Source organism: Emys orbicularis, chromosome 24, assembly GCF_028017835.1.
Source record: "Emys orbicularis isolate rEmyOrb1 chromosome 24, rEmyOrb1.hap1, whole genome shotgun sequence".
Taxonomy (NCBI): domain Eukaryota; kingdom Metazoa; phylum Chordata; order Testudines; family Emydidae; genus Emys; species Emys orbicularis.
The window spans coordinates 13,666,723-13,683,351 of record NC_088706.1 but is presented as its reverse complement, the minus strand read 5'-3'; the positions used below and the strand labels follow the sequence as shown (position 1 = coordinate 13,683,351).

The following is a 16,629-nucleotide window of genomic DNA, read 5'->3' as shown; positions in this document are numbered from 1 at the left end:
AGCTGGGCTAATGGCTTGAGCTGCAGCCACACGGCAACATGACGGCTCGGACCCTAGTCAGGCTCCAATCCATCCCCCAGCAGGGTCCTAGGACCTGGGCCGTGAGTGTTTGCTGACCTGAGTCAGGCTGATGTGTGTAGCCGGAAGGCTCAAACCTGAATCAGCGCCTGGGCTTAGTGTGCAGTGTAGACACACCCCACGTCGTCTCACTCTGCTCCCTGTAGGCAACTGGTCTCTAGCGAGCTCCCAGAAAAGGGACTGGTTTCAAGTCTGTTGTCTCTTGTGTAAGCTCGCTGGGGCAGGACTGGCTTGTGGCTGTGTGTTTGTACACCACCAAGTGCCGTGGGGACCGGGACTCCGAGGCGCTACGGTAACACAGCCAACAGTCAGGTTTTGGGGGGGAAGAGGCACTTCAGTTGTGATTTCTCTCACCAAACCAGTTCCCCCCCCCCAACAGAACCGAGGATTGTGGGAGAAGGTGAAACCCTAATGACCATCAAGGGGGCGGCCCAGGAATCAAACCTGGGACCTTCCCAGTAAGAGCATGAGCCGCTACAGCTTGAACGAAGGAAGTAAATCCCCCTGGGGGGAAGCTGTGGCAGAGACACATCCTCTGTCTCAGGATTCACGGTGAGCAGAGAGCTTCACTAATCTCCCACGTGATGCTGCTATGACCCACGGTGCAATAGCATCACCCTCCTCCCGCACCCCCCTTCAGGGACCCTCTCCAGGGGAATTCCAGCGCAGGGCAGGGCTGATCCTGCTGGCTCCAGGGATTTCACACACGGACGGCCAGGTGTCTTTTATTCAAAGGCAAAGCCGTCGCTCCTTACAGACAGTTACGGGCACCCCCCAAAGCTCAGGTTTTGCTGCACAGATGAACGCTGCCCCCCTCCTCCGATGGCTGCTTTGCAGACAGAGTAAGTGAGCGTGGCGATGAAGTCATGCGCGTAAGAGGCAATCTCTGGCCTGGCTCCCAGGGCTCCAGGAGTCAGGGTCCCAGGCTTGCCCCCGCTGAAGTCAACGACCTGATTCAGACCAGCGCAAATCCACTGTCTTCAGTGCCGTGACTCCCGATTTTACACCAGCATGAAATGAGCACAGAGCCAGGCCCGGGGGTGTTTTATCCCCCGTCACACCAGCTCCCTTCAGCCAGAAGCGTTGTCCAGTTTCACAGCTTCTCCACAGGGTCTGGATGCTGCTGGCTGGAGCAGCTGCGCGGCGCACCCCGGTTACCTATTCCCGTGAGCAGGAGCGATGCACCACTCCCCGCCCCGGCTGGGGCCCCAGTCCTCCCACCCCCAGCTTCAGTCCCACCTGGAGAGTGCACATCAGCACTGCTGGTTCGGGGGCAGCACGGGGCAGGGATGGTGCCTGACCCACACGTGACCCAGCTAGGGTGTGTTATGCACAGGAGCCACAAGGCACAAGCACCCCCATAGGTGCAGGAACTAGGGGGCTGCCGCACCCCCTGGCTTGGAGTGGTTTCCATCATAGACAGGGTTTACAGTTTGGTTCAATGGCTCTCAGCCCCCCCACTATACAAATTGTTCCAGCCCCCCTGAGCAGTCCCCTGTGTCCTGTATCCTGCTCTCTTTCTGGCCAAGGTCCCCCAGACATCGGCAAGCCCCAGAGCAATTCAGGGCTGGGGGACGGGATGTTAGGGACCAGCCCAGGGTCAGAAGTACATGGAGCCCTCCTTGGCCGTCCGGTCGTACTCCTGGATCTGAGCCTTGATGTGCGCGAGCTTCTTCTTCAGGTAGTCGCAGCGCTCCTGCTTCTCCAGGAAGGCGGGGTCCTGCAAGGACAGGAGGACGGGTCCTTTGTCAGCATCACCACCGCTGGATCTGGGCTTCACCCCCGTCCTCCCCCCCCCAAACCGGGGAGCAGGGTCTCCAGGAGGATCCAGGATTTGCCCCGCGCTCCCGACCCTGCGGAGAGCTGTGTCCCCACTGGCAGCGACCGGGCCAAGCGGGAAGGCAGGGAGCGCCCCCACCTGAGGACGTTCCTTTGTACGGGGCCCGAGCCCTCGGCTGGGAAGGCCAGAGCCGTTGCAGCTGCCCTGTTGTGAGCAGCCCCAGACAGGCCAGGATCGAGAGACGGCACAAGACCACGTCAGCCAGTCTAGGGACCCCAAGGGAATCACAGGTAATCCCCGTTAGAGTCATTTGAACCCAGTCCTGGTTCTTCCATACCACAGGGGCTCCACAGCCACACGCGTGGGAACGCCCGAGAGCCCCCGATTGGCCAGAGGGGCCCTGCTTGTTTGGGAGAATTCTTTAGCCAGCGATGCCCCAAGCACTGGTCAAATGGGGACGCAGGCTGGATACATCTACACAGACTGGAATCACACCCCGTGATGGGGCGAGCTCCAGGCCTACAGCATTCCCCCTGAGCCGGTCTGCCTACTAGCCTCCCGCCCCTTGACTTGTACTCACCCTCTTTTTCTTCTTGTATTCCTTCCAGATGTTGGAGACCCGGCTCTGTTCCTGCGGAGCATAAAGCAGTGGGTGAAGGGGCCTGGCCGAGCTCTGCCGGGCAGCAGCAGGGAGCAGCCCCTGCAAGCCTGGGTCAGCAGCAGAGCTGGCGGGAAGCGGAAATTCCTTTGGCCAGAAGATTTGGGAACATTTTTCTGTTTGGAATTGGCACCTTTCGATTCTGGCGAGTCAGTGACAGTGCCCCTGGAATGCTGTAGCCAGCTCCAGTAACCAGACAGCCAGGGACTCCAGCAACCCCCTGGGAATAGAGGGAGGATATTAGCCCCCCTTCAGCTGGGCGTCCGGCAGGATAACTTTGACAAGGGCCTGGCTGGGAAATGCTGCTGCTCTTTTGATCTGCCAGCTGGGATCTCAGATCCCGGAAAACCAGGAACTGCCCCGAACAAGCCTCTGTGTCTTAGGAATGTAGCTAGTAGAGAATGACTCAGGGAAAGCATCAAGGAGTCCGGTGGCACCTTAAAGACTAACAGATTTATTTGGGCATAAGCTTTCGTGGGTAAAAAACCTACTTCTTCAGATGCATGGAGTGAAAGTTACAGATGCAGGCATTATATATTATAACAGGGAAAGCATGTGTGTGTGTGGGGATGGGAGACACTGAATCAAGATTTGGTTTATCACTGCTAAAAGAAAGTGTGGGAAGAAATTCCTGACTGGAGTAGGCCCCAGAAGGTCAGACTCTCTCATTAGCAATGTCACGCACGCACCTGCACCCACGCACGCACCAAGCTGGCGTGTGGTAAATAACCAGACCTGCAAAGCCCGGAGTTGGCTTGGATCCCAGCACAAAGAGCAGACGACCAGCTTCCCCTTTCCTCAATCAGCCCTGGGCGTCTGCTCCGAGTATTAATGAAACCAGCAGGAGCAATGTCGGTTCTTGGGCCACAAGGGTTTGACTTGAACTGGCTTCCTCAAGGAAGCACCAGCGGAACCCGACGTTTCCGGACAGCTCTGTCACAAGAGCGGCAGCGGCTCCTTTGTTGTTCCTGGCGGGCGGCTCAGTTGACCCTCTGCTGCTTCTAGCCTGACTCCGGTACCAGTCTATGGCTTGGGCCAAATTGTTCTACCTGCTTCTGCTCCTGGTGGGTGCCCTACCTGTCTCCACAGCCCCTCCAGCCCTCTTTGCCAGCACTGCGAGAAAGGGGCCAACTAGTTCCAGTGGGTTTTTTGTGGGCTGTTCCTGTCCTAGTAGGAAATCAGCTGAGACCCGTCAATTCATTCCACCAAACATTCCCCACTGCTGAGCCAGGCAGGAGAGGAAGCCGTCCCCGAGCGGTGAGAGGCCCCACATCCCAACCCCCGCTCCAGCCTGCCCGTGCCATGCCCCCTCTGCTTAGCAACTGACCTTCTTGCTGGGCGTGCGATGCGGCAGCCGGCTCATCATGGCGTCCAGCTCCTTGAACTTCTGCAGCGCCGCATGGACCTCGTGGTAGAGCTCCTTGTACTCCGCGTACTGGTCGTTGAAGACGGCCTTGTACTTCTCTCTCTCCTCGGGGCAGCAGATCCCCGGGTACTTCCTACCCAGCCCCAAGAGATTCACAGGGGGGGAAAAGGACTCTGAGATAGGTGGCAAGGGATGGATCCGCGAATGGTGGGAAAATGTTAACCCGTGAGGCGGCAGGAAACCAGGGACTTATTAGGAAGGAAAATACCTGCAGAGCTGGGTGGGTGCTCAGATATTATGTGTATTATAGTCGTCTCTAGAGGCTCAGGGCCCCACTGCGTCAGGTGCTGCCAGGAGAGACCCTGCCCCAAAGAGCTCAGAGTCTATGTAGACACAGGAAGGCCATTCTCCCACTGGGGAATTGAGGCCCAGAGAGATGCAGTGACTTGCTCAAGGTCACCTGGAGAGCCTGGGACAGAGGCAGGCATTGAACCCAGGTCACCTGGATCCCAGCCTTAGCTGCCGGGATGGAGAGTGCTGCATAAAGCCAGTGGAGGCTTTTCAGCCCCCCACCCTCCTGCTAATGACCCACCAGCACACAGCCCTGAGCCAGCCTTCGCCCGCTCCCGCAGCCGGGGACATGGACGGGGTGGGGACGGGTTGTTACTTACACAACATAGTCGGGGACGATGTGTGGCTTTGGGGTGTGCCCCGTTGGGATGGAGCAACTCAAGGCCCCCGACGCCTCGCCCTTCTCGGAGAACCCCAGCTGTTTGGTGACCTTCCCTGGGAGGCTCCCGGATGGCATCACCTCGTCCTGGAAGAAGATCCGCTTGGGTCTGGCTTGCAGGAGGATGGGATTGTGCTTAAAGAGACAGAGGGGCGTGAGGCTCAGCAGCAAAGCGACAACCCACATGGGCCTCGAAGAGTGAGCTCTGAGAGCCTGGGTTAACACCCCACCTCCTCGAGAGCAGCCTCCAATCTCTAGGCATGGCCTAGCCACTGGAGGGAGACACTGCCTCAGGGAGGGTTAGGCAAGCCCCAACCCCCCAGCCCCATGCAAAGGGAGAGGGCACACTGGGGGTGTGATTGTAGCACCTGTAGATACAGAGATCAGCGCTAGCTGGGTAACCATAGCAGCACGCCCAGGACCTTGGGTAGGTACCTGAGCTAGTACGTCTGCAGGAGCGGCAGTCACACGTCCTGACGGCTGGGCAGAAATACCCCGAGAGAGGGAGGTTACTGCCGCCCAGAGCCAGCGAGCTGTCAGCCGCACAGTCTGAGTGATGGCTGTCTCTGACGCAGCCCGGGCTGGAGACAGGCGGCTGGGCTGGATGGATGCTCCAGAAGGATGATTTGTGCATCTCTGGAAGGCTTCGGTTCGTGGGTCCCCACTGGGATCCCACTGCATGGAACCATTTCCTGTTCCTACGGAGTTAATCCCGGAGCCAATATAACCGCCTCTGTCTCCAGCTCGGGGTTTGCCCCAACCTTTGTAGGACTCTCCGCCACAGCCTCACCCCACACAATGCAACCGCGCATGGGGCTAGGGGCATAAGGCCAGGTTACTCCCTTTGATACCAGATAGCCAGGCATGAACCCCCCGGGGGAGCTCCCCAGCACAACGAACTCCCTGGCAGGCCTGGGTGGAGGGGGGAGCAGTGGGGAGGCTGCAGGAGGGAGGGGGCGTGTCAAAAGTAGGAGGGGGTGTGGCTTAGGTGGGCCTGCATTCTGCCTCCCGGCAATGCCCCATAAGAGCCTTTGACGCATGAGTGCAACCCGGCCCTGTAGCCCTGGAACTGAGGAGGTACCTGCATGGGGCAAATCCTTCCCAGAGCCAAGAGAAGGCGCTGGGCCTTGGGGACAGGGAAGGGGGCAGAAGCGCTAGGAAGCTGCCTCCTCCTGCTCTGGGGCACGCATCCCGGGGGAGGACTCACTAGCACTTCAAAGGCCTCCCGCTGTTTCCTCGCCATCTCGTGCCTCCACATCTTCAGACACACCAGCGCCCCGGCCAGGTAGAGCAGGGTGGTGATGAAGAGGAAGGCGAGAGCCGCCACCTGGCCCCCTTCCACTCGGCAGAAGGCGGCTACGAGTGGGTTGCTGGCGAACAGGGAGTAGCAGAGGCCGCCGCGGTTCACGTCGTTGACGTAGGCGATGGCCGCCCCCATGTAGAGGAGGAACATGATGATGTTGAGGGCAAACTCCGTCAGGGGCCACCAGTGGGAGTCTAGGAGGATGGTCCTATAGTACATGGTGACCCCCAGCCCCAAGAGGATCACCGTGACCAGCCACGCCAGGCTGGCCACCACCAGCACAAAGGGGGTCATGGGGCCGTAATAATTGTACCCATAGCCTCCCCCCAAAAGGCCGTCTGACAGCAGGTTCCCGCCGTACAGGTTGTACCACTGGTAGTCCTTCTGGATGTAGGCACAGACACAGGCAAAGACCATGCCGCCAAGGAGCAGCTCCAGCCCGGCCATCAGCCTGAGCAGGCCTGGCCAGGACTTCATGTAGGAGTACTTGAGGTTGTAGGCCTCCAGCTTCTCCTCGTAGCTCGGCAAGGCGGGTTGGCCCTGCTGGCTCTTGGGGGGAGACATCTCTGTCTCCTGGTGACACTCAGAGGGGCTGGACCAGGAGGGTTCCTGGAAACCGCTGCTGGAGCTGCCCTCGCGGGCTGGCCCGTGGCGATCTAACAACGGACTTACGGGTGGGGAGCACTGGGCGGCGGCATAGGCCAGCGGCAGGAACGGCTCGGGCTCTCGCCTCCATCTTTGGAAAAAGTTCTTCCACGACCGCGGGATAAAACGCCTGACGGGCTTCAAGGGAGAGGCCTCTTGGTTCTCCGAGCTGCGGGGAACGTCCCCGACGGGCGGCTGGGCAGGCAGGGGAGGCTCACGGGCGGAGGAATCGAAAGAATCAGACAAGTCGCTCTTGCTGGGGTAGGACCTGCCAGATGCCCTGGTCCAGGCTTGTGAGGACCACATTTGCCAGGAGGAGTTTAGCGGGTCTCCGTCCGACTCCACGATGGGCCGCCTCTTCTCCCTAGAGGAGGTAGAATTTGCCATGTGTCCAAGGAGTCACAGCATTTCAGTCTCTAGTCTCATCAGCACCACTGGGACTGGGGGGAGCTCTCCTCTCTGCGGTCTGGCCAGGCTCCTGTTGGAGCGGGAGGGAAGAAACAGGGACAGGTGAACGCTGAGGTTCATGGGCTCTTTGCTACAAGCCCATTCGTTTATTCATTACATCGGCAAATAAAATTCCCTTGGTGAGAGTTGGCATCCTGCTCTCTCGTCCCACTCTCCATTCCTGAGCAGCTGCAGTGGCCTCCTGGCCCTATGACGGGCAGTGTGGTCTAGTGACTAATGGCCAGGAGACCTGCGTTCATGTCCCAGCCCTGCCCATGGACCTTGGGTAAGTCACTGCCCATCTGTGTGCTTCGCTAGCCGCCTCGTCTGGTTAGACTGAGCCCTTCAAGGCAGGGACTGTCTCACGCTGGGTATGTACAACGCAATGGGGCTGTGGTCTTGGTGTGCACCTTAGAGGGGTTCCAGAGCAGGGCTTTGAACCCAGCAACGCCCACGCTCAGACCACGAATTCCTCTCCTATAGCGTTGCCTTGGGCCTGCGGCTCGTCCCCCATCGGTCACTGCTGATTGATAAATGTTCAGCACCAAGGGAACAATCTGAACATAAAGAATGTAAGAACGGCCACGCTGGGTCAGACTAATGGTCCATCTAGCCCAGTATCCTGTCTTCCGACAGAGGCCAGTGCCAGGTGCCCCAGAGGGAATGAACAGAACAGGGAATCACCAAGTGATCCATCCTCTGTCGCCCATTCCCAGCTTCTGGCAAACAGATACTAGAGACACCATCCCTGCCTATCCTGGCCAATAGCCACTGATGGATCTATCCTCCATGAACTTATCTAGTGCTTTTTTGATTGGCTTATGGTGACGTCACCACCACTCTTACACTCCAATTCTTCCCCATCCGTAGGAATCAGCACTGGTAACCAGCCCCTTCGGCTCGGGTGCCCCGGGCACCCACCCCATTAATGCCACTCGAGGCTGGGCTATAACGGGGCTGCCTGTCAGGCCTTATCGTTGACTAGAGAGAGAATTGCTTGGCTGTTTGGGATTGTTCTCAGCTCATCGCCCAAGCCTCAAGAGCCACACAATCTCTGTTGGACGTGAAAAGCAATTAGAGGAGTTCTGGGCTGGCACAGCCAGCTTTCTCCTGGGCCTTCTTCCCATGCAAACAGCCACGCCGACCAGCGGCTTTCACTGGCCATTTCGCTGCTCACCTGACACCGCCGAGCGCATCCGGTTCAGAAATAACAGCGGCAGCTAACAAAAGAAAGGCCGCCACGTCTAAGGAGAGTCCTCTCCCCTTCTCCAGACTGCTCGGGCTTTTTCATTTCTCACCCACCGTGAGCACCTGGCTCCGTAGCCCCTCCATAAAACCTGGGTTCTACTCAGGGGCATCCCCGGCTGGTTCTGGGGTGGGGATGTGGCTTTTCCCTTTGTACCAGAACAGCCACCCAGGCAAGGTGGGGTCCACAGAACCATGTTTACTAAGGACACACAACATGCAAGGACTGATTACATCACACTGCCGGCCCGGCTGCCTTCTAAAACATGGTGAGCACCACTAGGTGGCTCACGAATGAGTTAAAGGGATATAACTTAGAGAATTTTTTCACTTCAAGGTCCCAGAAACAAAGGCAAGGTTTTCATCTCGAGGCCAAAAGACCAAAAACATCAAGACACTTGATCACGGCCTTGGATAGACCAAGAGACTACCTACACTTGACCTGCTCAAGGTGCTTCTAATATCCTTCTGCACTCACCTGACTAATGCCACCTGCAGTGCAGGGCTAACATCACGGGGGGCCCGATCAGCACCCCATGGAAAAAGACGCTAACAAGTCACGTTCAATTGAAGTTAGTGTGTGTGTGTGTGTGAAATCTGGAGGGAACAACGCCTTTGGCTGGGTTGGGGGATTGACTTGGGAGAACTAACAGCGTGAGCAGCTGCTTGTTGAGCTGAAGGACGGGTCCATCTGCCCAGGGAGACTTTGTTCATCCGGAGGGCACAGCGAGACGGACCCCAGAAGAAGTTTGGAGCTCCTGTTTTCTATCTCTAGAGGGCCTGGGGGCGTTCACACTAGGGCTGGCTGGAAAACAAGTATTCTTGGGTTTTGTTCCAGATTGGAAAACCCCCCGCAAGAGCTTTGGAAATTTTTCATCCACCCCCCCCCAACCACCCCCACATACATGAGAGTGAGTGAGACAACCTCCCTCCACCCCCAGAATAGCCCAGTGGCCCAGGCCCTCACACGGGTGAGCCAGGTTCAAGTCCCCACTGTGCCTGATTTGGAGCAAGGACTTGAGCGTTCCCCTCTGTCATCCCAGGTGAGCCCCGGCCCCTTGGCTGTCCCAGACCTGAGACACCTTCCTGATGAACGGGCCGTCCGAGCCAACGCCTTCCCACCAGACGTTTCTGTTTTGATGAATTGGCATTTTTAAGTGGAAAAAAACATTTCATTGAAAAATTCCCACCCGGCCCTAACGAGCGGGGATCTCGTCAGTTTCTCTAGGCAAAGCCAGCCACAGCGAGGCCGCCGCCTAGGGTGACCAGACAGCAAATGTGAAAAATCAGGACAGGGGGTAGGGGGTAATAGGAGCCTATACAAGAAAAAGACCCAAAAATCAGGACTGTCCCTATAAAATCGGGACATCTGGTCACCCTACCGCCGCCCTGCCTTACCCTGGAGCACACAAAGTCCAGCAGAGAGCCGCACACCCCCTCCGGCCTGGGGCTCAGCTGCCCTGGGGATTCTCGCACTGGTGTGGCTGCGCTGTACCAGCGGAGAGCAGGGCTGGCGCCCGCGGGACCTACCCCGGCCGCACCACTGCAGGCCCCGTGTTACACTTCCAGCTCGAATCAGCAGCGGTGGCGCTGCAGTCAGCGGAGTCGGACCGGGGGAGACGGTTGGGAGCCAGGGCAGGACCGGTTTGTAGGATCTGCACCCAGCGGCAGGGTATCTTCAGCCACTCCAGCCTTCCCAGCCTGGCCACTAACTGCGCCTACGCTCAAGAGGGGAAATGCCCCAGGATTTCCATCAGAAAACGGCGTGAGCCATTACCTGCCCTTCCCTTGTGGGGACACGGGCTGCGGGGTACATAGGTTCATAGCTGATCCTCACCCTCCTGCTGTCATCCCGGCAAAGTCAGGGTGTTGTGAAGGCGTCCAGCCCAGCTGCTCCCCTTGGTGCATTATTAGCCTCCAATGTAAAACAACGAGTTAAACATTAACTGTGCCCAGCCGCCAGGCAGCCCCGTGTGCAGAGCCGGGGGCCCTTGTGTGGCCGGATGATAAGCTCCACCTCTGGGGGGGAGTTCCAATGGAGCCCCCCCCCCCTTCCCCGAAGGCGGGTGGCACTCTGCCCCCGGCTTTCCTGCCTATCAGCCAAGCCTTCCTGGTGGCAGGGACAGGGCTACTACCAGCAAAAATAAAATCTGTGAGAGCTCTGTGCCTGCCAACAGACACCGTGGATTCCTACTGACCCCCCGACGGTTGGGTTGCCAACAGGATTCGAGCCTTTGAGCTTCAGCAGCTCAGTACAGATCCCTCTTCCACTGGATCTAAAGGAGTAACTCCATGAACTGGCAGCAGCAGTAGGCTAGCACTGGGGAGGCCAATAGTATGGTTATGAACAGCATGAGGGTGATCACTGCCCCCTACTGGCTGGACTCAGCTGTGTACCATAGGCACTATATTGCTAGCAGATAATGAAGATTTTCCTTTAAATCAAATGGCTGAGACTGGGCCACTGGGCCAGAAGGATCGGCGTCCACACGGCCTGAGGCCCAGCTCTGTCTCAGCACACCCTGCTGCACTATGGCTGAAGTGTTTCTCCAATCAATTAGGAGGGGCAGGATCATTCACCTTCCTGGGGCTGCGGCACGACCAGCCCCCCCGCAGCTAATCAGATTTGGGCTGGGCCAACATAGAAAAACATTTCCCGTTTGCTGGGTTGTTTTAAGCATTACACGTAGCACCTTTCTGGCTCTTTATCCCCCCCCGAACTAATCAGGCACGCCTAACCCCTTCCTTGCCACTGCTCTATCCGCCCACCCCTTTGTTGCACTGAGTCTATAAACTTCTCTCTAGCCTGGGCGGGGTCCTAGCCTGGGGCTCACAGACAGATTTCAGGAGGCCATGACCACGCCCCGTTTCTTTAGATGAGGCAGAGGGGTGGGGTGCAGGACCCACTTTTTTTCTGTTGTAATAGGAGGTCACAGCCAGCTGACAGCTACTTAACTTACGACACTTCATGTACCCTAGGCTATCACCGTGTGGGTCTTTGTCCCCCTCTGTTGGCTGCTCCACATACAGTCAGGGGCTGGGGGGAGACCCATGAGTCCTTCTGGCTGAACTGGGCCGATGGGATTCTGGCCAAGCCCAGAAGCCACGGCAAAGCCACTCCGTGCCAGGGAGAGGGGTGCGTTAGCAAGAGAGACAGAGCAGCTTTCATCAGAGACACTGCAGGCACTGTGTCGGCATGAACCATTCACCCCCAGCCCCTTCTCTCGGGTCGGGTCAATTTTCCTCATTCCCCAGATAGGGAAACTGAAGCACAGAGCAGGGCTGTGACTTGATCGAGGTCCCAGCAGGAGGCAGTGGCAGAGCTGGGCCTGGAACGTAGGGGTCCTGACTCCAAGTCCTCCGGGTTCTAACCACTAGACCCACCCACCCCCACACTACGACACCACAAAGGACGATGGCAGAGGGTTTGCCGTACCCCGAAGCGGCCAACACAACAGCTAGAGACCAAATTAAGAGGACTGGTTGGGGAGGAGGGTGGGAAACTGAATTTTAAGAAGTCCGAGTCCTATTAAACATGGCGCATCCCAGGACAAGTAGCTCTGATGAGCCACAGCAGCTGATGGCTCTGGTCAAAGGGCATCTCTTTGCAGCAGCAGGCAGCAGGGGGCGCCCTCCCCCTACAGTTCACACTGGTCCCAAGTTATTTGTGAAGCAGAATAAAGGGGCGTCTTTGTCCATACAGCACCCCCTGCCAGCCTCAGCTGGTGCCTGCAGAGAGCAGGTCAGACCCAGGTAGGGCTGGGTCCGTCTTCCTCTCACAGGGCGGTGACACCGTCCACCCCCCCTCCACGGTGCTCCCAGCCTTGCTGGCCAGGTGAGCTCCGGACGAGTGGCGTTTTGTTTCCCGGTGCAGTTAGAGGTCAGGGGCTAAACGAGAAGACCGGGCGTGCCGCAGCCACCCAGCACCCGTCGTCCCTTGTTCCTAGCCCTGGCGCTTCAGGTCTGGATGGTCCAGAGATCGCAGCTCCCGGGTAGGGCCGGGTTTCAGGCTTATCATTATTACTGAGTCATTGTATTGCAATATCCCCGGGGCGCCCCAGTCACGGAGCAGCCCCCCAGTGCCCTAGGCGCTGAACAGACACGCCACAAAGAGACCGTCTCTGCCCCAAAGCACTTCCAGTCTAAACCGGATTAGCTCAACAGTGCTCCGCCCCCAGTGCTCCCATTCTGACGTCCCTCAGACCCACCCTTGCTCAGGAACAAGGCTCAGGCAGTGTGAGAGGAAGATGGGTGGGGGGTCCGACAAGAGCAGCAGGGAGCGTCTTGTAGACACCCCGATAAATCCCTGGTGGGGTGCAGGGCCCTGCACGTTCTTGTAGGGCTGCTCTTAGCCAGGCCGCCAATAAGTGCCCAGGAAACCCAGGTGCAGGTGGGGGGCGTTTGTGGGGTCCCCCAGTGGGGTTTGCACTAATTTCACAGCCCCCCCGTGGTTTGGCTCCTACAACCCCCAAATCTCAAAGCAGAAACCGTCATTGTGGCTGTGAGCCACCTGCTCTTGGGCAACAGAAAACCGAGCGAGCCGCACGCCGTTTCCATCCAGAAATCACAGTGCAGCCCCCCACTGCCTTGCACATCTGGACCCCAGGGCGGGAGGTGGTGTTCTCCCAACTTTACCAGTGGGGAAACCGAGGCACGGAGAGGGGGAAGGGAGTTGTTCAAGGTCACAAAGCGAATCTTGACTCCCAGTCCCTGCTCCTGGCTTCCCTGCTCTAACCACTAGGCTCCCCCTTTGTCTTCTGAGAGCCCAGACTAGAACCCCGGAGTCCTGATCCCCATCTGTCCCTGCTCTAGCCACCGGCCTAGACAGCCTCCCTGTTTCATTGCAAAGGTTCCAGGTCCCCATTAGTGGTGCCCTACCACAGCATTCCTGGGTCACCCTCTCCCCCAGTCCCTCCCACACAGACACCCCGGAGCTCTGCTATGCATTTCTGCTAATGAAAATACGCCCGACCCCCGCACGAATCCAGCTGCTTGTGTCCAGCCGGCCTGGCATGTTTCACTGCACTCCAGGGGCAGGCGGGCTCCGGCAGCGGCTGGCCTGTGGCTGGCTCTGGGCTCTCGCTGGCCTGCTCCCAGCAGGGGCCTCGGTGTCTCTGGCTGGCAGGCAATGACCTGCCCAGCTCGCTTCTCATGCAGAGGCCTCCCCTCTCCGGCTGGTAGAAGCGCTAAGCACTCGATCCGCTCCAAAGCTGCCCTGGGTGGCTTGGGGGACACTGGGAGCTAGAGAGCCCCAAAGGACCACAGGGTCTGTCTGCGTCCAGCAGCCTCCCCAGAGAATCCCCCTTTACCATCACTTCACCCGCCCAGCTGAGCCAGAGGGGTCGGTTCACAGCCTCTCCAGCGAAACCAGCTGTGCCCTGCCTCAGACAGCGCCCCCCGGGATAGGCTGAGCTGGTGAGGCTGGGGAGCCCCGTGGGTCAGAGTCGAGGAGACTGATCCAACTCCCTACCCCCACTTGGCGTCTGGGCTGATTGACACCAGCCGGGGATCTGGCCCGCTGACGCCAGTGTTAAATGCTGGGCCCGCCAGGGAACGCACGAGGTGCCAGTAGCTGACACTGACCCAAACCCAGCTGAGGGGGGGAGCCCTGTTCTGGGCTTGGCTCACTCAGATCATAAACACAGCCACGGCCTTGGACTCTCCCCCGCTCCCCCGCTGGTGCCCCCCAAGCCTGATCCACAGCCTGTCGCTATTCCAGCCCTGGGCTCCCCTCATACACACAGCTCCGCTGGTGCCCCTCAATCCCAACTTGCAGCCCCCCGTCTCTGTAGTCGGTTCACACTGGACTGTATTTCGTCAGGCGGAGGCGGGGAACCAGCTTGGCACGTACAGACGGGACCTGTGCAGCGCAGTGGAGACGATTCCTTCCCCGGCGCCGGCTCTCAGCGAAGCCGAGGTGGCAGGTTGATGGATGAGGCCGGGGCAGCTCGCAGGCTGGATCCATAATGGGAAGGGGAAGCGCTGCGGCTTATTGATGCGTTCCTGGCCAAGCGGCAGAGAGTGATGGACGGGCCGGGCTGGGCGTCCGTGGGCGAGGGGGATAGTTACCGAACAGCTGCCATTCCAGCCCTCAATTAGCAGCTGAAGTTCATTTCACGCCTCACAAGGCGCTTGGCAGGAGGATTTTTCAAAAATAAAATCAAATAAAACCAGCCACAATGAACATCTCTCCCCCCTGGCTCGCTGGGCACGGGGCAGGCATGGCCCTGGCTTAAAGGGGAAGGGTCGGAGCCTGAACTGCCTCTTGGCCTCCAGCCTCAGTCACCTGCTCTAGCATTAACCCCCCCGCCCCGCCCCGAGCCCTGTGCATGGTGCAGCAGCTGGCTCTGTGGGGAGGGGGCTATTCCGGGGGGTTTGGTAGCTGAGCTGCCACTGGGATTTTAGGGTATTTTGCCTTATCGTCTCTATGCAAAGGACAAGATCGGGGAGAGGAAGGTGAGTCTCATACAAGTCAGAGGGCTGGTTCAGATGGGAGTAGCCAACAGCTCAGGGGCAGATTCAGGGAGAGAACCCAAGGGTCCTGACTCCCTGCCCTCCCTACTCCAACCATGAGACCCCCTCAGCTTCACAGAGCTGAGGACAAAACCCAGGAGTCCTGGCTTTCAGCCACCCACAGCACTCAGCACTCCCCTCAAGCCCCTGGCTTGCTGGGTGTGAATCTAGTACCCCGGAAAGAGTCCATACTGATTCCCCTCGAACCAGACACGGCCAAGGGCAGATATTTGGGGCAAGGCTCTGGCTTGTTCTGCCCCCCCCCCCCCCCCCGGACTCTATGCCTGATGCTAATGGCCCAGATGCACCGGCCTGGCTCACAGCTCACCCTGCAGTGGTGCCAGGTCCCCTCCATACTCGTTGGTTGCCGAGTTCTGCGGAGGGCACGGCTACTTGCTGTGTGGTCCGATGTGATCCAGTCTCAGATCTCTGTGCTCCTTCCCCGCACTGCCCGGCGGGGCTCGGATTGCGGGGAGAGTCAGGCTGACACATGATCCCTTCCCAGCTCCGTTAGAGTCACTCACTCTGCATCAAAGCCCTTCGCTGGTTGTGATCCCACAGCCCTAAGGAATGCCAGCGAGAGGGGGCGAGCTCCTGCCTTTGCCAGCTGGAGCCGAGGGCACAATCTGCATCGCCATCCTCTGCCCGGTTGCAAAGTAAATGAGTTAATTAATCCATAAAGCCCCCTCAGGGAGGCAGGTGAGGCTTATCCCCGTGTTAGGGAGGGGGGAACTGGCACAGACAGGTGAAGTGACTTGCCCAGATTACAACAAGGAGAATGGAACCCAGGAGTCCTGATCCCTGCTCTACCTACTAGAGAATACTCCCTTCTAGAGCTGGGACCAGGAGTACAGATTCCCAGTCCCCCCCCTGCTCTAACCACTAGACCCCACTCCTCTCCCAGAGCCAGGGATAGAACCCAGGGGTCCTGGCTCCCCATTCCCCAGGGTGTTATGAACCAATCCTTCATCTCAGAGCCAGGACCAAGCCTGGCTGCTGCAGAATGCGATTGGACCAGTTGGAATTTGGCCGGGAGGCCAGAGGTCATGCCCCGACTCATTGTTAAAGTGCCAGGGGGTCTCTGGTGACTGCAAGAGCTCAGGAACTTGGTTTGGTGCCCCCAGCAGTGCTGGGGCCTGTGCTGGTCGGAGCTAACACAAGGGAAGAGCGCCCCTTACTGTATCACCAACACCATCCCAGACAAATATTTCCTCCGGCCCTGCTCAGCTCAAGGGTGAGCATCCCCTCCAGTGGAGCTGCTGGTACTGGCAGCTGGCCACTCAGCACGCTAAAGGAGAGCGACAGGCAGCAAGTCACCCCCACGGGACCTCAGCAGCTCCCGTGCTCCACAGAGCAGCAGGCCCTGGCCATGGAACCAGCCCAAGGACGCTGCCAATGCACTCAAGGCTGCTTGACTCCTCCGTGACCCAGGTCTGACGCTGGGCTCTTGGATCAACTCCAGCCCTGCTGCAGTCAGTCCCCAGAGATGTCTGCAGCTAAAGCAATTTGCACCAAGCTACAATCCAGCCCTGAGGTCTTCATGTGCCCCGTCCCTGCAGGTCACGGGACGATCAGTTTCCAAACCAAGGCCAAGACCCATGTGGGCGGCAGCCCCTAAATGCTGCTCCTACCAAAATCAACGGTAAAGCTCCTACTGGCTTCCACAGGATGTGTGATCTGGCCCAGCCACTGCTATCAAGCCTGCGGAATGAGCTGTAGGACCCTGACAACCGCAATCCCAGGGGATTGAGCTGGGCAGCTCCAGAGCTCAAAGCACAAGGCAGTTCACCAAGAGCCAAGGTGCCCCAGCTGGGGCTGCCCAGACTCCGCGCTGTAGCTCGGGCCCAGAACGACAGCTGGGTGA

The 16,629-nt window shown here is 58.6% G+C and overlaps 1 protein-coding gene across 1 annotated transcript; it reads right to left on the bottom strand.

The window, feature by feature from the left end:
• Positions 1–1,678: 1,678 nt before the first annotated feature.
• OCEL1 (occludin/ELL domain containing 1) lies at positions 1,679–6,947 on the bottom strand. Its single transcript, XM_065422274.1, has 5 exons — positions 5,820–6,947; positions 4,554–4,747; positions 3,844–4,015; positions 2,439–2,489; positions 1,679–1,798 (listed from the first exon to the last, which is right to left on the bottom strand). Exons 1-5 carry the CDS (start codon positions 6,945–6,947, stop codon positions 1,679–1,681), a joined length of 1,665 nt encoding a protein of 554 aa, XP_065278346.1.
• Between the last annotated feature and the right edge of the window lie 9,682 nt (positions 6,948–16,629).